At 42.1% G+C, this 25029-nt stretch overlaps 1 protein-coding gene across 4 annotated transcripts; it reads left to right on the top strand.

The window, feature by feature from the left end:
- Window positions 1-2484: 2484 nt before the first annotated feature.
- On the top strand, window positions 2485-25020 carry epn2 (epsin 2). 4 transcript variants are annotated; one of them, XM_074696221.1, is made up of 10 exons: window positions 2485-2779; window positions 12191-12910; window positions 13104-13258; window positions 16511-16623; window positions 16784-16888; window positions 17308-17422; window positions 17897-18049; window positions 18327-18419; window positions 21409-21636; window positions 21802-25020. In XM_074696221.1, exons 2-10 carry the CDS (start codon window positions 12483-12485, stop codon window positions 22131-22133), a joined length of 1722 nt encoding a protein of 573 aa, XP_074552322.1. In that variant the 5' UTR covers window positions 2485-2779; window positions 12191-12482; the 3' UTR covers window positions 22134-25020. The 4 variants fall into 4 exon arrangements, with proteins under 4 accessions (XP_074552322.1, XP_074552320.1, XP_074552323.1 ...); XM_074696219.1 differs by having other exon boundaries at window positions 2487-2779; window positions 12188-12910; XM_074696222.1 differs by having other exon boundaries at window positions 2488-2779; window positions 12188-12910; window positions 18327-18356.
- Window positions 25021-25029: the final 9 nt, after the last annotated feature.

The raw sequence follows: 25029 nt of genomic DNA, 5'->3' as shown, positions 1-25029 counted from the left end.
GTCTCAATTGCTACTATATTTTTCATCAGATACTGGTTATTTTGTGTGGAATTTGGGAGATGAAGTACACGCTAATGCTTGATGTTTTGCAGATGTTTGTGTTCCATCCAAAGATTTAGACTAAAGAATTTTTTGGGGGTGAACTGTTGAGAAAGTCACTGCATAGATTGTTTTAGTACACATCAAATGACAAATGTGCCTCCAACCAGAAATCAATAGTGGAACACTACTGACATCTATTGGGGGAATTTGGAACTGAACGGAAACAGTAATGGCAAACTGTCCTCATTCACTGAAATTTTAAGACACATTGTAAAAGATTGAGCAGCACGGTCTGGGTTCCATTCGAGGCTCGACATCCTCCTTTTTTTTAAAGCTTTTTTCAACATGTTTCCTTCATACAACCTTTTCATGAACTTGACATGGTGTATCCGTCATCACGCGTTTAAAATGCAGTATAACCTGTTGTTTTAGTGAGAAGCTTCGAGTGTTCTGTTGGTTTCAAGAAAAAAAAAATAGAATTTACTTTCACATACATCAAACATGTGCTCCTGTGCTCATCTGTTGCATTGTCAAACAAACCTGCTTAATCTGCTTGTGGACAGGAAACAAACCAGAGGTAAAATACTGACAGCTCCAGGGGCTGTTTTATATACAGTTAGACACTTTAACTGTAAATGCACAGTTTCTTTAAACTCATCTGAATTTACATTGGAGAAATATGATCCAGAATTGAAAAGGGTTGAAATTCTGAAAGATTTTCATCACAATTGTTTTTTTCCTGAAAACATACTCAGCAAATGATCCAATCTGACTGTGCAGTGTCCTGGCCTCCCAATGTCAGCGCTCTCCCATCTCAAGAAGTTGGGTTGCTCTGCTCATGACAAATAAAAGAAAGTTCTTTCTTCCACAGTCCCACTCCTGAACTTTTAGATCTATCTACTTTTCCAGCTCTCCCCTGTGCAGCACAAAACAACAAATCTAATGCAGCTTGGCTTTGGGCTTACTTCAGCTTATCCCGTTCTCCAAAACAACGCCGAGAGGGTGAAGCTTCTTTGACACAAAGACCAAAATAAAATGTCTTTCCATGCCAGGAGATAAAGCACATGAATACAGCTTTATCGAGCCCAAGTCTACACACAACACATTTGCAATCTGCATACTGTTGTTCAGGTGTTGGCAACTTTCAGGTGCAAGCACAGGAAACTGTGACACCTCGCTCTCGTCTATTTTTAAGCATGATGCTCATGATGTAAATATGCAAAAGTCTATTTATAGCTTGTTTTGAAGTTTCTGTGTCTATTCATAGAACCTAATTTAAATACATGATCAGTTTTGCATGTGTGTCCAGGCTTTATGACGCTCATGTCCCTCCCTCTTTTACAGCAACACTGATACGATGAGACGGTTAGACGTTCCCTGTGTTAAAAGTGAAGGAATGCTGTCCTGCCATATCTGCAGCTTGTTCTGACACACCTGTAACACACACACACACACACGCACACACACACACGCACACACACACGCACACACACACACACACACACACACACACACACACACACACACACACACACACACACACACACACAAACAAACACAAAAGGCTATACTCATTGCCACTGACAAATCATGACATGCACTTGGTTGTGCAATGGGCCTACATATTCAAACATAGTCAAGACAAGGAAGAAAATTAATCATGTTGCTTCCTGAAAAAGGACCTGACCTATCGGAGGCCTGACCTTGTCATAAACATAAAATACTAGAAGCAAAGTTTAGTGGTGGGATTATTTTTAATATTTACAAATGAATATGTTTCTGTCTCAGAAGGTAGTTCTTCCCACTTTGGTATAAATTTTTAAAACACTCATGTTAGCTCACATAAATTCAGCCACCAAAAATCCCTGCTCCATAAGTATGGGCTTAGATTCTGGATTGTTTTACTTTTGTGGCTAATATGTCTGACTGACTGAATACTCAAAGATTTACTGATCCAGTAGAGAATCAGGTAGTGTGACGCATTGTTATACAAACCCATATTACCAAGAGACTTATCTTTTGGACATTAAGACCCTGTGTAGTGCCCAAAAGTTCCTGGTCTGAGTCTCAGTCTGAGATTTCTCACTGGTTTAAGTCCCACTGATATTAGGATCTGGTTGTTTGATTGTTTAGATTTGATTTGTCTCGTCAGTAATAGGGGGTGGTTTATAACAACTATGCTTATTCTATGGGTCTGTACACCTTTTTTTGAAATAGTGTGTAAAATAAAGCCCTCAAAAATAAGTTCCTGGGACTTTCCCTCTACTTTTAGAAGGAGCTACAGTCACCAAGCACTGATATGTAACACAGCAGCAAGGCCCACCCTGTTGCATGTCATTCTTGTAAAAAAAAAACAACAACTAGAAATATATGTGTTGATGCTGTAACAGGCCCACCCTGTTGCTGTAACGTTACCTTTGACTGGCTTTCTGGGTGACACTTGTATGGCGTTGAACACAGAAGTGAAGGGGCTCTCTGTGCCCCCGGTAAGTGGTCACACCCTTATGTAGCTTTCCACCCTCCCGCTCTGCCCGCCATGTTCTGGAGGAGGAGATACGTGTAGCTTGGCTTTAGCTGGATTAGCATTAGCAACACATAGCTTGGTGGAGGCGCAACAAGCTCCCAGAACGCCGGAATAAGTCCTCTTTATTGATTTTCTTTCTTGGATTTGGAAAAGTTGTTTATGGTTTTACATCGGTGGACTAACGATAGAGCCTGACAGACCCTCAAAGATACGGTAAGTTAACGTCGGCTTCCAAGACAGTCGACTTGTTTTGTTTTTCCAGGGTGTCCTGTAATCCAGTTTGCTCTGGTGATGTCTCCACCGAGCACCCGTCTTCTCTGCTAGCTTGAAGAAATGCTAACTAGCATAGCATGCTATTTTGGCTATTTCAACACAGAAAATATGAGAGTGTGCGTTCCTGAATGGTTCTGCAGCAAAATGTCATGTGCGAGCTTGATTGTGGATACGGTCACCGTGTGGTTTCATTTAACTTTTGGGCGTTGAGGAATCAACAGTTGAATTTGTAGCCCAGCTGCGCGGTTGGCCAATCCAACAGAGGGGCTGCGAGCTTTGATCCAACTTTTTTTCAAAGCCTACGTTGATCCCTGTTAAATATACATACCGTCATAGTTTGGGCAGAACTTCAAGCTCAGATAATAAAATGTTACACCAGAGTTGGTGGCGTTGGTTATCTGACAAATAAATGTGATTAAGTCAAACTCTTTTAACCACTTGAGTTCACTAACCGAATTAACGTATCCAAGTTCTCCACTAGCTTACTTAGCTAGCTGAACTACTTATCGTAAGTTTGCGGCGTACTTGCAAACGCTACGCGAGCTTTCGGGTATTCCCCAAAACTTAAATCTTAGCTAGAATAACCCCAAAAGATATTTCGTATTTCAAGTGGGTCGTTTTCAAACGCGATAAAGCCAATTCGCGTAGCATAGAAACAAATGCTAGCCAAAGCTTCTTTAGCTTTGTGCTATCAATCACAACAGCTCAAGGAAACGCTGTGATTTTTTTTTCATCAAGAGAGTTAGTCTCACTTCTTTTCCTCTTATGATGCGTTTACATTGTGTAATAATGAGGTACATTGTGATACTGTGAGTCAGCATGGCAAAACTTTGAGTCCATATACTTATTTAGAATTTTGGAGAACAGTTCTTTGTCGATCACCTAAGCGTGTCAGTAAGTGACAGATGAGCTGTCAGAAAAAAACGTACAATGTTGGCAGTGTTTATTTTTATTTTTTGTAGGTAGAGATGTTCATACTGGTGTATTAGTGTGAGGTTTCTTCCTCAGTGGCGCTATGAGCCCACCTAAACGTGGTCTGAGATATGGGCAGGGCTTTGTCTATTGTCAGGATGATCAGTCATAGTGATGGGAATTTCGTCCCTTTTCAAGGAGGCTGATCAAATGGATCAGCTCGGCGTAAACAAAATTCGGTTAACATATTCATTGCAAGAAATATACATGTAAATAGAGGGGTATGTCAGAAATACATGTAGTAGTCATTTCAATAATAACACCACATTAATAACAAGTCACGACTTTTAAGTTATTTGTATGATTATTTCCTTGTCATGCCTCCCCCTTAAGACATCAAGTAGGGTATTGAAAGTCTAATGTTAAGGATTGCTTTTCCCTCATACCAAGTGAGGATTTCTCAGTAGAGGAAAGAAAGAAAGAGTATCCAAGCCGACTCCCAATCTATTCATTAAGCAGTCAGCTCTTGTAGGCTTCTCATCAATAACTAGTCAGTCAGTCTCGGTGAGTGATGGATGCATCGTCATTGCTCTCCTCACTTCCCTGACTTAGTTTCTTGACCTCGCTGGGATGACAAAGTCAAAGTTGACATGCCATTAAGAAGACAGCTGGAAACAGTAAATGGCTGAATAGCAAAAAGAATTAAATTCACGTTGAAGTACCCAGCTGGATGGCTTGATATCACACTGTCACCCAACACACACCATTACACTGTCACACATGCTCACAGGCACACACAGGCTCTCGCTTGTGCAAGCTGTCTATCTCCAGATCAGCTTTATTCCCTCTGTGTAGGCCTGGCAAGGTAGACCTGTTCTTGGTGTACAGCCTCTCAAGCCTTAAGCTAATCACAGTTTACTGAGGTCCTGCCAAGACACACCCAGACACAGGCGCACATACAGAGGAAAGGTATGTCTCATTGTTTTCTGTGCGGGACAGGTAACCTGTGTGTTGGTTTTCACTTTTATCTTCATGGGTCTGACCTCATATTAGACGTTCGAACCCTGAAGCAGATTGCTCAAAGTTATTCTATGATATATTCTTATATTCTTATATTCTATGAGTAGAAAACCTTTGAAACTCCTTTTCATTAATTACCCCTATTAAAATGAACTGAATCATAGCAATGCTCTTACAGCAACTGCTACTGTGAATTCTCTGCCAAGCTGGATGCATGCGTCTCCCGTTTGATATCTGCCAAACTGGTAGCAAACAGTGAGCGTGAAGGTGTTAATGCAATTCATGAACAATGCAGGGAACAGCTCAGAGACCCTGCTGCTCTGGTCTTATTGTTCACACTTGTAGATGCCTCTCTAAAGGAACTGATTTACAGTTTGGTTCAGGAATTTCACCTGTTGATAAGCACCACCACAACACGAGGTGCATTCATGCATTCTTGGAATAATTGTGTGTTGTGAGAATCTGCTAGACGGTGTGCTTAATCAGTCCTGCATTTTTTCACGCAAAGTTAAGAAGTTTCTGCATGCACTAAAAATCCCTGATACCTCACAGTGTTTCCTGAGCGTTTTGCCTTCATTGGATGGGACGGTTGAAATTTGACAGGTAATACACGGGGTAGAGTGTGGAGTGTGGAGGATAACGTACAGCAAGGGGTTGAGGCCTGGAGCCATGTAAACTAGTACACATGACACATGGCATCTCAGAGCTTAGTGCAGTTGGACAGTTTTCTTATCTGATAAACTGAGATAAAGTTGTATTAAGGCTTATTTTGATTTTTTTTCCCATTTTTTCATTGATGTAATTATGATAGATGGGATAATAAAGTGAGTACACCATATCAAAAGCAAGAAACTTTAATTTCTTAAGAGTATTTAACTGTAATTAAAAGGTCAGGATCTTTTAAGTAAAATAAATTAACCAAAAAATATAATAAATTTAACAAACAAGAAAGAGAAAAAAATACAATGAAAATGAAATGGACTCTCTTTTAGAAAAAAAAAACAAAACATGTCAATGAAAATAATTAATACTAATCAAAAACAATAAAGCATGGACCCTGTCTCTAAAGAAAAAAACGAAACTCCAAAAAAAAAAAAAACAACAATAAAAACTATAGCCTAAATAAAAGGGAGTTTATACAGTTCCTGAATTGTTTGTAACATGTACTTTTTCCCAGTCAATCCGTACTGTCTGTCAAACATTTCTGGCTTTCAACCGTATTGAAGGGCTGCATTTCTTTGGCAATGTAGCTGTCTTTGAGCGCCCGCCATTTGGCGCTTTTATTTCTATTTACTTTGCAGACCAAAAGCCTCAGTAAGAGCGGATTGTCAAAAAACAAGGCTCCGTTGCACCTCCCCTTCTTCTTCTTCGTCGCCACTATTTTCAAACAAATGCAACATATCAGCTCGTTGGTGTTCATGAGCTCACACATCGTTCATTCTGATAAAAAACAAAATATTCCCACACTGGGACTGTGGCAGGTGGCTTATGAACCGTCTCTTTCGTGCCATCACTCATATTAGCGTGTGTTTGCTCCTTACCCCTCAGGATGCTCGTTTCAGCTCTCTGCTGAAACGAGCACATGTACACACGAGCTGCCCCGTCTTCACCCCAAAGATTACATTTTTGACAGATGCTCACCCCGCTATAAATCCGCTAAATCCGATTCAAAATATCTTTACAGGTGCACTGAAATCCTGTAAATGTCCAGACTTGGTCCAGATGGGCTGCATATGTCAAAGCAAACAGCTGGGTCTGTTTGTGTAGACTAACCTGGACTTTTTTTCTGCCAGGCCCAAAGTAAAATGTTGTAAAGTAACTGGAATACTCGCCACAAACAAGCAGGAAGAGTGATGTCTGAGAGGATTATGGGATTTTCCCTGCTGTTGTTTTTTAACGTTTTTACGTTGTAGTGGCATTAATTAAGAATACTTCACCTGCATGAGCCAAAGACCCAACACTAAACAGGGTCTCTTGTTTTTTGAGGGTAAAGATGAGTGATGATGGAACACTTGTGATTGGAAATACCAGAGCCTTAATGTCCTGAAATTGTTGAGAATCTTTCAGAAGTTTATGTGTAAAGATGTACTCTGTTGGCACTGCACTGTTTGTTTCTGCCTTATAATCACATATCTCACACCAATTGACTTTTGGAAGAAGCTAAAGTCGATAAAGACATCCCTTGAGCAATTCTCATGATAATTAATGTCATTTAAAATCAGTTAAATAGTTTATAAAATACTTCCTTAGTTTAACAAAGTTGTCTTCACCTGTAACTGAGTCAGTGAGACAAAAGAGGAGGCAGGCAACGATTGGTTTCTTGCTCAGAAATAGACCTCAAACTCTTCCAACAACAACATGGCATAATGGCAGTTTGACAGGAATGACAGACTTGGTCATTCACACTTAATGAACCTGCATTTCTCTCCTCTGGGTCCCGGGGCCTCAGTGATCTGAGCACAGAGGCGCTGAAGGAAAAAGGAAGGCCTGCCGACAGCGTCTCATAGTGGGGGTTGTTTCCGGGGTGTTAAGGAGGTGTGGAGGGGACGGGATGGACGAGACAGACTCTCCTCTCTTCCTCCTGTCTGCCATGGGTGAATAGTTGATTATGGGAGCAGATGTGTCATTAGTTCTGAGCCGTATTCATGCGGATGCAGGGTGAGGAGGAGGAGGTAGGTGGCGAAGGAGCGTTAAGGAGAGGAGGGGGCACGCTCCACAGGACATTTTGCTGGTGAATTTAAGAGATGTGCCAACTTACCCCCCCCTCCCTCAAAGCATTTAAACTCCCACACTCCCCTTCCCAGCTGTCTTTCTCGGGCACTGCCAGGCAGGAAACACATACATGTAAGAAAATAATTTAACAAAGAATCACTAACTCTCCTCTTCTTGGGGGGCATGTCAGTGCATGCACGGTGGCATGCTTGCAAGGATCAGATTACTCAACAGGATGAGTTCTCACGAGGCACCTTAGATTGCTGTCAGACGAGCACTGGGCGCACAGAGATGTTAGAAAACCCAAGCTGCTGTTTACTATTGATAACAATCATTGTAATGGGATGTTAGCTCATTAGCTTTTCATGGGAATGTGTAAAACTCTGCCAATGGGGCTGAATGATACAGCCAAGGAGTTGTTCAACAACCTGATACCAGGACTGGTATCCTACACTTTCAAAGCGGCACTGCTAGACTCGTCTTCACTTCAAATCCAGCATGACTTGACAACAGAGAGTGCCATCTTTGCTGTCATCAAGGTTATAATAGTTTTGGATTTGTCATTGTAGTTTAGTTTTAGTTAGTTTTGACATTTTATTTTCCATTACAGCTTAGTTTTAATTAGTTTTAGAGAAGGCATTCCAGTTTTTATTTAGTTTTGATTTTTGCAACAAGGCTTAGTTTTAGTTGAGTTTTAGTTTAGTTTTAGTTTTTTCATACCTTATTAACCAGGTGCAGGATTCAAAAAGGTCAGAGTAAATATTTTGTAGTACTGTTTATTTTCAAGTCCAACATAGTGCTCACTGCTCAGTCAATGCTGATACCGAAATGTTGGCTGCTGCCTTAAACACATGAAAATAATATAAACTAAATATAAAAAATATAAGCATAAATTGTATAAAATAATGTTGACATAAATTACATAAAAATAACATAAATTATGAAAAAACAATATAATATGAGCTTCAATAAATAAAAACTTGGACTCTGTAACAATTAAACTATCACAGATGCTCTGATTCATTGCTCCACCACGTTTCGCCGCAGCACAGCGCACAGCCAGTCAGTGCAGTAAACAAGCACATCCCTATACGTCGCTATGATGGTGCTGTGCAGCACTGACAACTGCCTAAAACTGTCTAAAATTGGTTGGGAAAATGTGTCTGATTAATTTAAATCCTAAAGGCTATGAATATTGTCAAAAACTATAACTAAGGTAATTTTGTCTATCATTTTAGTTAGTTTCAGTTAGTTTTGGGAACACAAGATACAGTTTTAGTTTTCTTATCGTTTTTGTTTTCTTTTCTAGTTTTTATTAGTTTGAGTTAACTGCAATGTATTTTAAATTTTAGTTTTCGTTTTGAGTTTCGTTTTAGTAAACTATTAGAATCTGGCTGTCACATGGAAAAATCTTTTTTTTTATGCTATAATGTCGTTTACCTTTCTTTTTAGTTTAAAAATGTTAATTCAGAAAAAAAATATTGTCCATTGTCAAATGGGGATGTCCTGGCCCAATACATTGAACGGTATCGGCGTCCAATATGGCTATTTTTGGAGGATCAGATAGCATTGGATTTTGTTACATGATTGGGACTGATCCAGTTTCATGTGTTTTCAGCACCTTCCCGCTTTACGACTGCTGTTACTTAAACCATGTTGCAAACATGTCCACTGTGTGCGACTACTTCTCTTTGGAAAGAAACTATAGTAAAACAGCGTCTCGCACTGAAGTGAGTGTTACTTGAGAAGGTACCAACAGTTCTCACTTTAATACAACAACTATGATTCGTCATTTACAGTAGAATCACCTGAGGGAGTACAGGCTTAATCAGAGAGAAGTATTGAATCGATATTGGCAAAACATATCCTGACAAAAATTGGGTCAGATCGGATCAGAAGTGTTTTTGTTTATTTTCTTCTTTTGCTCCAAAAAAAACCCCCCAAAAAAACAAGAACAAAAACAAAGAAGCATCAGTCAGAGGAATGCCGTAGCCAGTAAAATTTCAGACATCAGCTTGTAAGTATGTGTAACTTTTGTGTGAAAACCAAGTTAACAGCCCAAATATTGGTCAGAACACAACTCCAGATATAACAGTAGTGGAATCTGTTTGATATCTTAGATCAAAGCAGCCCATAGTAACCAAAACCAAAGCGCACCTTTGAAAACAGCCGATTAGACGTTTGTCTCTTTCATTACCTCAAACTTCTCACTAAAGAGCGCTGTAGCTGTGTAGGTGGCACAGCTGTGTGTCTCCATACCCACACTTTCCACACTTGTGTGTCAGTCAGGAAGTGATTAGAAGCTGGGCTGCTGATCTGTTCGAAACAGGACAGAGGAGTCATCAGTCTGTCATCATCGGACTGGAAATGGTTTATCTCCTCTGCCACCCACCCAGGACTGGAAACACATTTTTACTCAATCATTGCTGTAGTGTCTTGTGCAGCTGTATATTGTATGTTAATGATGAGGCGAGGGATGCTAATTAAGGTCTTCATTCCTATTCAGTAATGATGCTGGTATTTAATTCAACTTGACAATCCAGGGCTGCAGAAATAAGCTCATTTGGAATGGACACTTGTCATGTTTTCCCCTGTTCTCAATTTTGTTCTGTTTAGTTTAGAATAATGTACAACAATGTGTCACTGAGCAATTAAATGTAATTAGATTTTTTTCACTTTAGGGCTGTTAGAATATACACACTTGTTCGTCCCCCCCGGTTCATTCATTTGTTGCCTCTTTTTTCACTAGAGATTAGGGCTGCAGCTATCAAATATTTGAGTATTTGAGTATTCTGCTGAAAATCCCATCGATTAATCGAGTAATCGGATAAAATACATTTTTGTTTAGTTAAAGAGCAGTAATATTTCAAATAAAAAAAATTATCTTTAAGAAATAGAACTTTCTGATACAGCATGTCAATAAGAGCACTTGCTTTGGTAGCTCCAAAATTTGTAAACACACTTTGACACATTTTTTGTGCCTCGTACATCTCATCAAATGTTGCGGACCCAAATGGCATCCGTGTCGTAGAATGACCCGTTAGTCTCCAAACTCCAGAAAAGAAGCTAGATTCGTTGCTAGTTGCTTTTTTGTTTAAGAGGTAGCTTGAGGGGTCTGAAAACTCTCTTAATATAGCCTCAGCTCTATTTGAAATACCACTCTTTGATCTTTTTTAAAATTAAAAGATTCCTCGAGGCGGAGAAAATTATTCGAGTATTTTTTGTAATCGAGTACCTCGATTCAGTAGAGGAATCCTTTCAGCTCTACTACACATGCACAATATATCTGTATCAATATGGATATTAGCTGATGTTAGTCATTTTTTAACCATATCGGTATCTGCTGATGTGTAACAGTGGGCCGATGTTAAGTCATTAGCTGCCTGCCATTTTCAGAGCATCTTGAAAGATCTTTCAAAACACAAATAATTTTGTTTTCTATGACTATGTAAACACCATAACTACCTAAGAAGAGTGGACTCTCTTCTTTTATGTCTCTTTTCTGCTTCTGATCCTCTCCATAGTCGTCTTTTTCTCAAGATCACACTACTCTTTCTCTCTGAGCTACCTCGACAAATCATCTCAGATTGTGATTATTTTAAAACCAATATTGATATTTGATATCGGAACCAGCCATAATTTTAATGTCCGTGCATCCCTATTCTTCGCCCTTGTTTGTTCATTAGTTCAGCCCTGTCATTATCATTAGTTTGTCGTCCTTCAATAATTTGTTTGTTGCCCTTGTTGGTTGGTTTGTTCATTGTCATTTATCATCCTTTATTGTCATTCATCGTCTTTGTCTTTTTTTTGTAATATGATTGTGAACAATCTAACATCCTGACATCTCTAGTTCACATCCAGGCATGTTTCTAAATTAGTTTGTTTCCAAAAGCCTCAGTCATTCATCTGACATTATTATCTTTACAAAAAGAGGGTTAAAAATAAGTTATTGTTAAAGAAACAGCTGATTGTTTCCACTCATGTTTACAGAGATTAGAAAGAGGTGTTAATTGCGTTGGAGCTCGTCATCATTTACTCCAGTGTGAAAATCTTTGGGTCAGACATAACAGTGTAGATACATCTTGTTGGTCTTATTTGAAACATTTCTTTTCCCTAATCTTGTGTTTAAATGTCTTTAACATCTTTCTCACAGTCTTCGACCCGAAAGCCCACCCAACAACCCGACCTCTCCGCCTTAGAATGACATGTTTCAACACCTTGTCGTTTTATCTGGCTTTGAGTGTTTTTACTGTAAACTTGAGATAAGATTATTCATTTTCATAACAGTATAAAAAGAAGGAGGCAGGCGCTCATGGAAATTGCTTATGAAAGTATGAAACACAATGTTTGTCTAGTTTCACAAAGGAAGGCAGAACAGCTGCGCTTTAAAGCAAAACGTCTAATCATCACGGTCAAATTGAGATGAGAATCTTAAAGACTGAGTCCTGTTTGTTTCTGTCAGCTGATTTTCATTGTTTCTGTGATAAAAGGTAGGTTTAATTTAAATTAAAGTATGCCTGTGACTGTTTCAAAATGATGTTATCAGTTTGTTAAATTCAACAGAGAACTTTAGGATCCAGTTTCTGCTCTCTACTGCACATTTCCTTCTTCCTTCACTGCTACCTTTCCTTCAAACCTTTCCTCTTCCTTCCTCTAACTTGTTTTTTTTTGTTGTTGTTGTTTTTTTGTGTGTGTATGTCCTAGAAGATGGCCTGGTCATGTGTACAGCGGGGGCTGTGTGTGTGGAGATGGTTTTAACAGACGCTGTTTTGGAGGACTCAGGAACACTGCACTGGCCTGGAGAAGCCTCATAAACAAACACACACACACACACACACATACACACCTGTACCGGAGAGCATCCACACACTAACACGCCACCGTCGTGCCTTGACAAAGGACACAGGCGCACAGACACAGGACATAAGCTTCTTCACCCCCCCTCCTGTGTAGGAGTCGTTTTTTTTTACTCCCCATCTGTTCCATCTCCACCGCCACCATGCCGAGCGGAATCCGGCGGCAGATGAAGAACATGGTGAACAACTACTCTGACGCAGAGAAGAAAGTCAGAGAGGCCACCTCCAACGACCCCTGGGGTCCGTCGTCCTCGCTCATGTCCGAGATCGCAGACCTCACCTACAACGTGGTGGCCTTCAGCGAGATCATGAGCATGATCTGGAAGCGGCTTAATGACCACGGCAAGAACTGGCGCCACGTCTACAAGGCGCTCACCCTGCTCGACTACCTGATCAAGACGGGCTCGGAGCGGGTGGCGCTGCAATGCAAAGAGAACATCTTCGCCATCCAGACGCTGAAGGACTTCCAGTACATCGACAGAGACGGCAAGGACCAGGGCATCAATGTCAGGGAGAAGAGTAAGCAGCTGGTGGTCCTGCTGAAAGACGAAGATCGCCTCAAAGGAGAAAGGTAACAGCTTTACAAACCAAATGTGGACTTTTATTTCTAATGATTTATTTCATGATGCACATTTGGTCCTGAGACCGTTCAGTCACCGGATTTTCATGGAGTTTGTGTCGATATCTTCTTATTACAGTTTTTTCTGTCAGGCCTCAGTTCTGCCCTGTTTGTAACAAATTCTTCCGTTTGTTGGTCCTCGCAGGTCTCAGGCTCTGAAGACCAAAGAGCGCATGGCTCAGGTGTCCACAGGAAGCAGTCAGATGGGTTTTGGTCGTGGCTCGTCCCAGCCCAACCTCTCCACTTCATACAGCGAAGAGTACGGCAGGTCGGAGGGCTCACCTGCCTCCTACCATGGCTGTAAGTATTAAATATCCTAACAGGACAGGTTTTAGAACACTCCATCCAACCACATCCCAGTTTGTCTAACTTTGGCCTACATCCCGAAACCCACCCCTCCCCCCTGTTCTGTCTCCGTCTCTGGCTCGCAGATCCGCAGTAGGGCTGCATTCCTCAGCACACACTCTCTCACACACACTGACACAGACACAGAGAGAGGAGGAAGCGAAGTTCAACCCCCCCTGAGCCTCTATCATCCACATGACAGAGGAATCTGCTCCTCTTTACACTGATACACTCACTCCTCCAGAGATCCAGAGACTATCAGGAGCACCGTGACAGACACTGCAACAAGACAGATACAGAGAGAGGATGATGGCTGTGACAGACAGGCTAGTTTGATGTGAATGGGAATCAGACTCTGTTAAAGGAGGGAGAAGAGGAAAACATCTTTTTAAGAAATGTGTGTGAATAATTTTATGCATTTTACAAAGTGGGATCGCTCCGAGCTTGTAAGGGTCTGCTGATGTAACTTCCCACCATGAAGTCCATCACAAATACTCTTTAATCACTTCAGCCCAGTGTGGGCTTTTGGGCCTAACTATGGGCTTCTGTCTGATAATGATACACACTTCTTAAAATGCCAAATAGCTAACTTTTGATATTGCCTGGATCTTATCTGCGCTTGTGAATTTTGGCAGTGAAACATCCCCGTACGAATGAAGCAATGTTTGCAGACTGCTTCAGGGTTTAACTGAATTAAACTTAAGTACACATTAGAAGATATAGTTATCCTTGTGAACATGAACATATCTGAGGATTAGTCACCATCACTTTTATTTAATTGGGTGAATTTATTAAGGTGGAGTGTGAAAGCTGAGGAAGCAGAAATCTAGGTCATGCAATGGGTTGACACACAAAAGGGTGGAGGCGAATGGAGAAATTGAAATGAACAAATGAACCTTGACCTCTTTTCCCTCTCATCCCCTGACCCCCTCGTCCTTTGTTCACAGCAGGGGTTCCCTGTGTGTGTCTCTGTGTAGTTTCAGCCTGCGTTTTTCAGACATCTACGGCGGCTTCTCTTTGACCCAGTAGCTCCAAACGTGTTTGTAAAGCGTGTCTGTGTCTGCTGACTCATCAGTTGAGAAAACATAAGGAGTAACTGGCCTATAGCAGTGAGACTTAGCTGTCAATGTGGGTGTCGCTGGGCAGGATTTTTCAGATTCCAATCCAATTTATTGTCCAAACGGGGTGTGAATGAATGAACCTCAGCAGTTTCTCTGTTAGAGTTTACGTACATCCATTCTCTCAGTGCTTAACAATCTGACAAAGGTCTGACGTTAGCTCAAACAACTAAAATATGCTAATTTTGCAGAGCTTTCATAATGAAACTTTAAAGATACTTGTTAACATTTTTCTATTTGGTCAAACTTTCCAGCTTGGTGCTTATATATAGCTAAATGAAACTCACATCTACCCCACACATGCTTTTATGTCTATAAAAGTACACTGACGTATGTGTCTGTGGGTGAGTGTGTGAAAAACTGAACCTGCAGCTTTAGTTTCCCTGAGGTTGACCAGCTGATAGTTTTCATTTCGGGTGTTTTCAGCTGACGGTAAAAGTTCATCAAGTTTGGTGCCTCTGAAGCTCAGTGAGATTTCAGCACATAATACATTTTCTTTTCTTTTTTTTTTTATCAAGCTCTTTTTATTAAGTTTTATAATAGCAATAACACATGCATTTACATTAAATAAACATGTTTTCCAACCCCATCCCCCACCCCTCAAAAATAGTTTCAGAAAAGAAACGAACAAAAAATATAATAATGGTCAGAGATTTAGAAAATATATATGAATACACATTACTTACACAAACACACACACACACACACACACACACACACACACACACACACACCAAGACAGAGAAATCTTAACATATACCCATACACATTCACTTGCATTGCACCTAATATTCAATTTCATTCTCATTTATGGTTTTAAAGTGGACTAAGAAAGTTTGCCAAGTATCAAAGATCTTCAAATGATACATTTTTCTTGCTTTTGGTGAAAGTTTGTCAAAGAATTGTAACATTTCGCCTGTTGTGTTCTGACATCTATCAAATTCTTTATCCCGATAAAGGAGACAGTAATGTCGCTGCAAAAACTAAAATCTATGCAAGTTCATTAAGTCTCTCTTTGGTAAACAAACTCTTTAGATATGAAAAGACAAAAAATTATGCCTGAGTTGTTAGTAAAAAATTTAAAAAAATCTGCCAGTAATGTGGGAAAAATGTACTTGTTCAGTTTGTTTTATTTTTATTTTAAGAAACTAGAAACTCATTTTCTTCTTCCCACAAGTTGTCATCTTTTTTTTTCTTTTAATATCTTAGAATAACACAGAAACTTGCTCAGATTTCAGTTTTTGCAGTGTGCTAATGAACAGAAAGTGTGTGAATCATCAGAAATGTAAGTCATAACTGTATTTTAATGTTAAAAGTTGAAACTTGTTCAATCATTTTATGAATTTACACCAAGAGAATCAGAAAGCGATGACAACTACAGAACTGACTTCAAAACAACAGAATTGCCACAAAATTGAGTCTCTTTCCACTTGCTGACAGAGATTTCTGTGAGGAATGCCAGTGAGAAACGGTGATAAACCATATATGGTATATTCCCACGGTGGTAGAAGAGGAATTGGCTTGTTCAGATGGCTTTGAGTTTTGTTTGTTTGTCTTTCTGATTCGCTACTTTCACGGTTTGTTCTTCAAGACTCTGGGTTGCCCGTTTGGTCTTTCTTTAGGCTTGGTGGTTTAATCTGGTTGTTTTTGTAGCAAAGAAGCTCTAATGGAACACATGTTTTTAGCATGTGAATGGAAGATGTTGAAGACTTCTGAAGGTTTCACATAAAATCTTAGTATTGAACATTTTGATGATGTTTGAAGACCCACCAGCTGACTAAACTCACCTTTACCCTGACCAATCATGGTCACTTTCCCGGGGGACAGATTTAGCAAAACACGGGTTTGACAAGGGGCGAGTTTGGGCAGGAAAGCAGAGAAGGAAGCATCAAAAAGGGGAATGTGTTTGTTCTTACCTGCCTGCTTTATGGCAAAATGTAAGACAGGAGCAGAAACAGAGCAGAGCCAGAGGAAGTTGAACTAGGAACCTCTTAGCTCTGATGCACAGGGAGTGTAAACACACCCTACGTAGGATGATGGAGGTCTGGTCGGCTGTGAAGTTAACATCTGTTCTGATTGTGTCCTCCAGCCACGTCTCCCAATGCCGGCTCAGAATTGGAGCAGGCCAGACCTCAGACCAGCGGTGAGGAGGAGCTGCAGCTGCAACTGGCTCTGGCCATGAGCAGAGAAGCTGCAGAGCAGGTAGACACACACACTCAAAAGTAATATTATTGTAATTGCAGTATGAGCTTTAGCACCAAACATGATTAAAGCTTACATCTATCAAAGTGTCTAAGAAAACGAAGTGAGGAAGCAGTGCTCAGATTAGTGACACCTTGCTGTTCTCTGCATGTGTGCGTAGGAGGAGCGCATCCGCAGAGGAGACGACCTGAGACTACAGATGGCCTTGGAGGAGAGTAAGAAAGGAGGCTCAGACTCTGCGAAGCTCCCCAAGAAGAAAAAAGAGGTACAAGACGCAGACAAAGAGGCTCCTGTGACTCAGATCTTCCATTATGATGACCCCGCTCCTGAAATAGCCTCATGTCTCCCTCATCCTCGTCTGTGTCTGCTGCTTCAGGAGCAGAAATGAAATCTCTCCCTGGCAGCAGGCTGCCGAGTTAGCTCATCATTATTCTGCCTGGATAACTGGCTGACTGCAGTCTGAGGGCATGCAGAGCTAAAGTGATTTAGGGTTACAGCTGCATGACTATGGCTCATGTTTTTTTTTTCCTGTAATAACACGACTGCTGTCAGCGTGTCTGAACCGTTTCTGTCATTGAGAGAATAATAGCTGACAAGCAGATGGCTCTTTTCTTATTTCCTCCTTTTTTTGCAGCTTACTTTTTACTGCCTTTGTCTTTCTAATCAACTTCCTCTGTCTTTCAGCCACAGTCGTCTCTGATGGATCTGATGGACGTCCCAGAGCCTGGAGCCACTGCTGACCCCTGGGGTGCTGGAGCTGCTGCAGCTGCTGCATCAGAAGACCCCTGGCAGCCTTATGGTAAATAAACACAGGCACAATATGTCTGTGAATAGTGTCACTGGAGAGATCGTCTCTTCCTAAAGTTATCAGTCAGAGTTTTACATTCTGTTTCAGTGACGGCAGTTGTCTGCACACAGAGTATCTGTGTACAGAGTTCGTTCTTTTTTTCTGTGCAAGTTGTCTCTGCCTTCCACCTGCAGCTCATGGGACTGTGACTCTTTGTTAAATAGGAATGCTGCTCCACTCGCTCAGCAGCATAACTGCACAGAAAGGGGGAGGGAGAGGAGGCAAGATTCAGCAAAGAAAAGGAGTGTGTGGAGAAAAAACAGGCTGTCAGGGGTTAAATTTGTGAATTCTTAAAGGGAAAAACAAAAAAGTTTCACAACAGGTTGCATAAAATGCATCCACCTCTTCTTTCCTGGTTTCTTTCGCACAATCCATCCAACCCTCGGCCCTCCAAAACGATAAACTTCTCTCCTGTTTCCCCACCAGGGTCTGCCCCTAAGCCTGCTGCCCCAGTGGACCCATGGGGCGCCCCTCCCTCTGTCCCACCGATGAAGAGCAGTGATCCATGGGCTTCAAACTCCACTCCTGCTCCTGACCCCTGGAGCTCTGCTGCAGCCCGCCCTAAGACTTCCAACCCAGGTGACCAAGAGCAAACAAAAACAGCCCACATCTCAGCAGAGAACAACAGTAGAAGGATTGCTCTCCTGGTATTGCACGTTAAAACAGAATTAATAAGTGAGACGAAGATACAGAGTCGTTGTTTGCATGCCTTCATGTGCTTATTGTACTCATTCCCTCTTTATTTTGACCAAAATATTCATGCTCATTCACGCTCCTGTTGTCTGTTCCCATTCGTCTGAGTGTGTTCATTTGATTTTTTTCTTTCTATCTATGTGTATGCGTTGTCCCCTTTCAGGTAGCTTTGACCTGTTCAGTGCATCCAACGGTACGTCTAAAGAGGACTTCTCTGAGTTTGACAGCCTGCGCTCCTCCTCCTCTGTCCCCACTGGTACTCACCCTTGTCTTCGTCTTCTCTAATAATGACATGGAGTCTGTGTTTGTTTCTGTTTTTTTTTTTTTTCTCTCAAGTGTCTGGAGTCATGTCCGTCTGCAGGGCCGTGAACGTGACATGTTGTCTCGTCTTTTTATGTACAAGTTCCCAGACCTGAGTAAAGACTGAATACCTGTGGTCATGCTAATACAAACCTCACTTAACGATGGGATAAATTAGGCTTTTGCTCAGGTCTGGTCCCAGATCAGTGTGGTGTTACCTGGTTCTTCTTGATGTGTTCTGACCTCATTAGACCTGCGCCATCTTGTTAGTTGGATCCTTTCTGTACCTGCTTTCAAATGGTTTGAATCAGTCTCAATCAAAGCCAGATGCAGGCACCACTAAAGGGCTCCAGTTCCTAGTTTGGCACAGATCTAACTGATTTTATCTCATGACATTTAATAGTCTATTGGTGGGGAAGGTGACACTGGTGTCAGAATTTTGCTCCGGCATCAAACGAGGGGATGGGATATACAGGCAAAAGTGTAAAACGTGAGCCTCTGAGCTTCACCTGTGGTTACAGCCTCTACATTCTCCTTAAAGGGATAGTTCAGTTTTTTTTTAAGTGGGGTTGTATGAGCTCTATGTGACCACTAAGGACATTAGATACAGTAGAAAGTTGTCTCTTCTCCCTCAGTATGACACAAACTGTAATCGCTGGTGACGAGGAAATAGACGCTAACAGGGAGAGACCGTACCAAATTCAAAGGCTATTTTCTCTGCCTACAAAAACTAAAATCAAAAAGTAATACCACAGTTTAAGAGTGCGCTACATATAATAATTTTTAAGTGCATTAAGTCTTCGGTAATATAAACATTTATCCGGACCTAACTAACTGGTCATGTATCCTTCCGCGCAGCGCTAGTGCGCTCAGTCCCTTCTCCTCCTTTCAGCTGTAGGGAGTGTAAACAAGCTATGCTTCGGGCGCCGGTTGTAGCCTCGTATAAGTTTGATCAAGTATCGTAATTCTTTTGTTTGTACTCAAAGGATTGTGAGGCAGCGTAGGAAATTCAAAATGAGTGACTATGACAGCGACGATGAAGTTCCATTCACTTTGGAACCAAAAGGATACCTGTATGAACCGGAGTACACAGAAGAAGAGCTGCTACAGATGGCGAGTGAAAGGAATACAGAGGAAACATCCGCGGACACTGGACATCAAGATAGATTCGGAAATACTCAGTGGTGTAAATGTCTGAGCTGTGACTCAATGCCCACGGATGCTGAGTGTTACTGCTGTCACGAGTGGAACTTGGTTACAGACACTCTTCAGGATTTGTCTGAGGACACTGCTGGCTCTCAAGCCGTCTGTATAACTCATCACACAGATTTCCCTGCTCTTCTGAATTCTGGAGAGTCCTGTAACAGCAACAACAACAACAGTCGTGGCAGCAGTAACACTCAACATCTTGATGTCCAGTGTCTGCGGATGTTTCCTCTGTATTCCTTTCAGTCGCCATCTGTAGCAGCTCTTCTTCTGTGTGCTCCGGTTCATACAGGTATCCTTTTGGTTCCAAAGTGAATGGAACTTCATTGTCGCTGTCATAGTCACTCATTTTGAATTTCCTACGCTGCCTCACAATCCTTAGAGTACAAACAAAAGAATTACGATACTTGATCAAACTTACACGAGGCTACAACCGGCGCCCGAAGCATAGCTTGTTTACATTCCCTACGGCTGAAAGGAGGAGGGGGGACGGAGCGCACTAGCGCTGCGCGGAAGGATACATGACCAGTTAGTTAGGTCCGGATAAATGTTTATATTACCGAAGACTTAATGCACTTAAAAATTATTATATGTAGCGCACTCTTAAACTGTGGTATTACTTTTTGATTTTAGTTTTTGTAGGCAGAGAAAATAGCCTTTGAATTTGGTACCGTCTCTCCCTGTTAGCGTCTATTTCCTCGTCACCATTGATTAAAGTTTGTGTCTTACTGAGGGAGAGGAGACAACTTTCTACTGTATCTAATGTCCTTAGTGGTCACATAGAGCTCATACAACCCCACTTAAAAAAAAACTGAACTATCCCTTTAATGGATCTATTGACTGCATACAAAGATAGATGATGCGTCCCTACCTCCTTCTAGTTGGACAAAAAAACAAGGCAAAACACCCCACAGATGATGAGGGACTGATGTATTACGCTGGTTGAGGAGTTTGAGCGTCAAGTTCCAGACCCCTTTTGCTGACAACAACACACCTTCCTGTTCAGATTCCTCACCTGTGTTTGAGAAACATCCCATTTTGATTTAAACATCTGTAAACATCTGTAAACATGGAACAGGCAGGTTTTAAAACCTGTACTACAGCCGGTAAGTGGGGAGAGCTCAAACTCTACTGGCTTCACTTTGTAAGGCCGACATGTCATCCATCTTTTCATTCAGTCTCTGGTCAGTTTTAGGCTTTCCTGCATCTCATACCCAGTCCTGATAGCACAATTCAGGTCTTTGACATTTCCTGTGTGTGTGTGTGTGTGTGTGTGTGTGTGTGTGTGTGTGTGTGTGTGTGTGTGTGTGTGTGTGTGTGTGTGTGTGTGTGTGTGTGTGTGTGTGTGTGTGTGTGTGTGTGTGTGTGTGTGTGTGTGTGTGGCAGCTGGCATGTCAGATCTGTGAGCATCCCTGTGTGTCTGCTTTAATAAACGTCTCCACTGCTGTCTAAAAAAAATGCCAGACTGTCTGCCTCGAATGTGCTCCAGTAAAAGCAGCCTCTGATCATTCATCACATCAATTTGTTTTTATTTCCCGGTAAACGTTGGCGCTCACTTACCTGAAGGAGTCGCGTTACCAATGCAGAGATAAAATATACACATTTCAAAAGTCTTTTTCTCTGTACTTAAACTGTAGATCAGTAAAGGCTACCGTGTGTTTGCGCGTGTGTGTGTCCCTACAAAGAGGCATTCAGCCACAGACTTTAATTAGTGAATTACAACTGCTCTCTGTCCTCAGGTGATGGGGCCATAGCCTCCTCGCTCCCCACCCAGGCCAGTTTGGCCAGCAGCGGCAGCCTGGACCTCTTTGACCCGCTGCCCAGCTCCATGTCCACCATCACAAACCCGACCAGAAAGACTCCAGAGTCCTTCCTGGGTCCCAATGCTGCTCTGGTCAATCTAGACTCTCTGGTCTCCAAACCAGCACAGCCAGCGCCCGTCGTCAATCCATTCTTGGCTTCTACAGGTGAGTGAGAGGAAATGGAAAAGATGTTATTCCCTGGCCAGACTTCATTCTGTTAGTGTTAAGTAAATAGTCACTATCACGTAGTATTTGTACCAGGAATGCTGATCCTGAATAACAGTCGCCTAACTCCTAATGTGATCCATGACTCTTCCTGTCTGAATTCAGGAGGATCTGCGCCAGCTCCAGCCAATCCATTCCAAGTGAGCCAGCCAGCACCCCCCACCCTCAACCAGATGCGCGTCAGCCCCATGCCCGCCAGCTTTGGCGGAATGGCCGAGCCCATGTCCCTCTCCTCTGTGCCGGCTCAGCCCATCACCATGGTGCCGCTGACAGGCATGGCCCCCATGGGCCGGGTTATGCCTGGGGTGGGCGTTGGCGCAAATACCGGGATGAGTGCGAGCATTCCGGCCTCCATGTCCATGCCCCAGCCTCTGATGAGCATGCCGCCTCAGGCCGGAGCGCAGCCCACCGGAACCACCAACCCCTTCCTGTTGTGAGGGGGGAGGAACCCCCTCTTTTTCCCACTTTCTCTTTCTTCCACTTTGGCTTCAGAATAAACAAGGAGATGTCTCATCCTATTTATCCTGTTATAACCGACTCCTCTCCAGGCCATCATCACAGCCTGGCCTCCTTCTTCCCTAACACACATCCTCCCTCCTCCGTCTCCTCTCCCCCGTGCTACACGCTGCCTAGTCCTGTGTGTTCCTAATGATCTGACACGACGATGACCACAAATGCTCTCACAGAGACACTGTGGTGTTTACACTTTTCTCCCTGCTGAGGTGAGAAAGGTCGAACTGTCTCTCCTCCCTCCTCTGTTCTCCTTCACTCACCTCCTTTCCTTCACTCCTCTGCTTTAGGATCACTCCTTTCTCCTGCCGTGGAGGGACAGGAGAGTTTGACTGTACTAACTCCAGGATCTTTATCTCCTCACTAGAGCTAATCTTTTATAAGCCCTGTCAGCTGGTGTGTGTGGTGTGTGTGTGTGAGTGAGTAGGTGAGTGCACATCAACAGTACTTTTACACTGTGTATATTCCAGTCGATTTCACTTCCACACACTGGAGTAAGAATGATAGACAGATGTGTTTTTACTCTTGTGTGTGTGTGTAAGTGTGTGGGTGTGGATGTGTGTGTAACTAAGCAGGGATTTTGCACAATTCTTTTCCTTCTTTTTGTTTTGTTTTCCTTCTGCGACTGTTGGTCTCACCGTTACACCTTAGCTAAAGGAGGGAGAGGACACACAAACGCTGTCTCTGCTCTTTCTCGGTACCACTCAGTCACAGATTCCCTGGACCTGTTTTTGCTCCCGTCCCCTCTGCAGGAGCTCTGACCCTGCAGGAGGTCACAAGATGGACAACAAATATTTAACAGAGGAGATGAACTCCTTGCTTGAGGGGTTTAAAAGCAAACATGATTTGTGTGAGTGTGTATGTGTGTGTGTGTGCTTGCTCACACACAGCGCAGACGTACTCCTAATGCTCAGATACTAACACCCACAGTGTTGATGTTTGTCAGCGAGTCTCCCCCTGGTGTGTTCAGCAGAAAAGACATGAACTGTGATGGCAGCAGTATTTTTGCCAGCTGAACATAAGGATGCAGAAAGGCATCATGGGACAGTTTTTTTTAAGTTTGTTTCTAGGGTCAAAGGGAAGAGGGCGGGCTGTGTGTGTGAGTGTGTGTCAAAGTTTAGCGTCAAAGTGTACTTTAATAAAACTGTTTTCTTTCTCACTTAGATTTAGCTCAGCGGGCGTAATGTAGAAATCTGCAGCCTTAACTCTGTGTGTGTGTTTGTGTGTGTGTGTGAGTGTAAGATCATACATCACAGTGTTGCGATGGCGACCGGAGGTTTGAAGACGTTTTAAAGAGCATGTTAGCCGCTCCATGAAGAGAGTTTACCTCTGAGTGGATTTACAGGGCTAATCTATCTTCAAGAACATTACCTGGCAGACACACACACTCTTCCACACACAGACACACACAGACACACACATACACACACACGGGGTTGGGTCTATTGTTAGCACAGGGAATCCTACAACAGACTTCAGCTAAAACACGTCATGTAACAAGCAGTTGTTTATTTTGTGTTACTTTTTTCATTGTTAGAGGTAAGTCAGCCTTTTGAAGCTGTGTTCTAGCTAAGCCATGTTTCTTTTTCTCCTTTTCTTCTTGTTTTTTTACCCAACTCCTGTCATCTTCCTCTCTTAGAAGCACAACTGTTACCAAAGTCAGAGGCGGCTGTGATTTGAGGACTTGAACAGTTCTGCTTTTGGGAAGTCATGACTCCATGGTTACAAGTATTTTTTAGGTATTTGTGGAGGAAAGTGTTACGTTTGGCTGAAAATCAGCACATTCACCGACAACAAGCTGAGCGTCTCTCTTCTATTGGTTGAAAAAAAAAAAAAGTTTGTTAATGAATCAGCCTTGTGTGTAAACCCTTCCTCTCTCTGTTCCCTTTTCTTTAGCTCTGTTTATCACTGCCAATGTTATAATCGTGGAGGGTTTATTCTTCTTTCTTGGTGTAAGGTGGCGCCCTCTCCTGGTCTACTGTGGTATGGTAGCTACATTGCGGGACCCTTGATATTTCCACTAAAGGCAGACCTTAATTTCACTCAGGCAAAAGGAGGGGCAGCTCCGACTGTGTGTATGACTTTGATGATGATGATGGTAGTGATGATTTTATGCGTGTTGGGGGGTGAGTGGACGTGACACTGACTTGCAGACCAGCAGACGTTTTTATCTCGACTAAATATGCAAAAATTGGAGAAAAAAAAAGAAGCAAAGATGACTTAATGCTCGGTGTGTTTGCTGATGAAAGTCTCTGTTATGATATTCCAGCTGAGACACTCTTGCGTTGGCCTTGCTTTTGCTGTGGCCTGACTTTTACGTTCACTCCAGTGATTGTGGAAAATTAAGTCATGTATTGAAAAGAAAAAGTTTGTCTCGAACAAACGGAGCACTCCGTCAGATGACTCTGCAGTTGAACAGCTGGTCACAGTCAATGCTCTGGTGCAGTGAACTTGCGGCCTGCGTGTAGCGAGCTCCTCTGTGTGTTACAATGTATTCACTATGCTTTTTATGGAGAGGACTAACTGACCTTATGGATTGTCTGTCTGTCTTTATATGCATAAACAGCTTCCTTTAATCTTTCCATGTCTGTCTATTTACCCTTCTCATAGTACTGGGAGCAGGCTGCTTTTTTTATTGGATACGTGCTCAATCTGTTGGCATTATAACTGTATAATATAATTTATCATTTGTACTATTGTAACATACTGTTCCTCTGTATACCTTATTATTCTGTGTAATGGGTTTTTGTAGGAAAAGTCACCGTGGTATTTTAACGGCATCTAAACAAACGAACGCAGCGGGCTGAACCCTGTTGGACAAGG

Source organism: Halichoeres trimaculatus, unplaced genomic scaffold (assembly GCF_033239565.1).
Source record: "Halichoeres trimaculatus isolate MK-OKI-2021-1 unplaced genomic scaffold, fHalTri1.1 fHalTri1_scaffold_20, whole genome shotgun sequence".
Lineage (NCBI taxonomy): Eukaryota > Metazoa > Chordata > Actinopteri > Labriformes > Labridae > Halichoeres > Halichoeres trimaculatus.
This window is presented reverse-complemented; position numbering and strand designations above follow the sequence as displayed.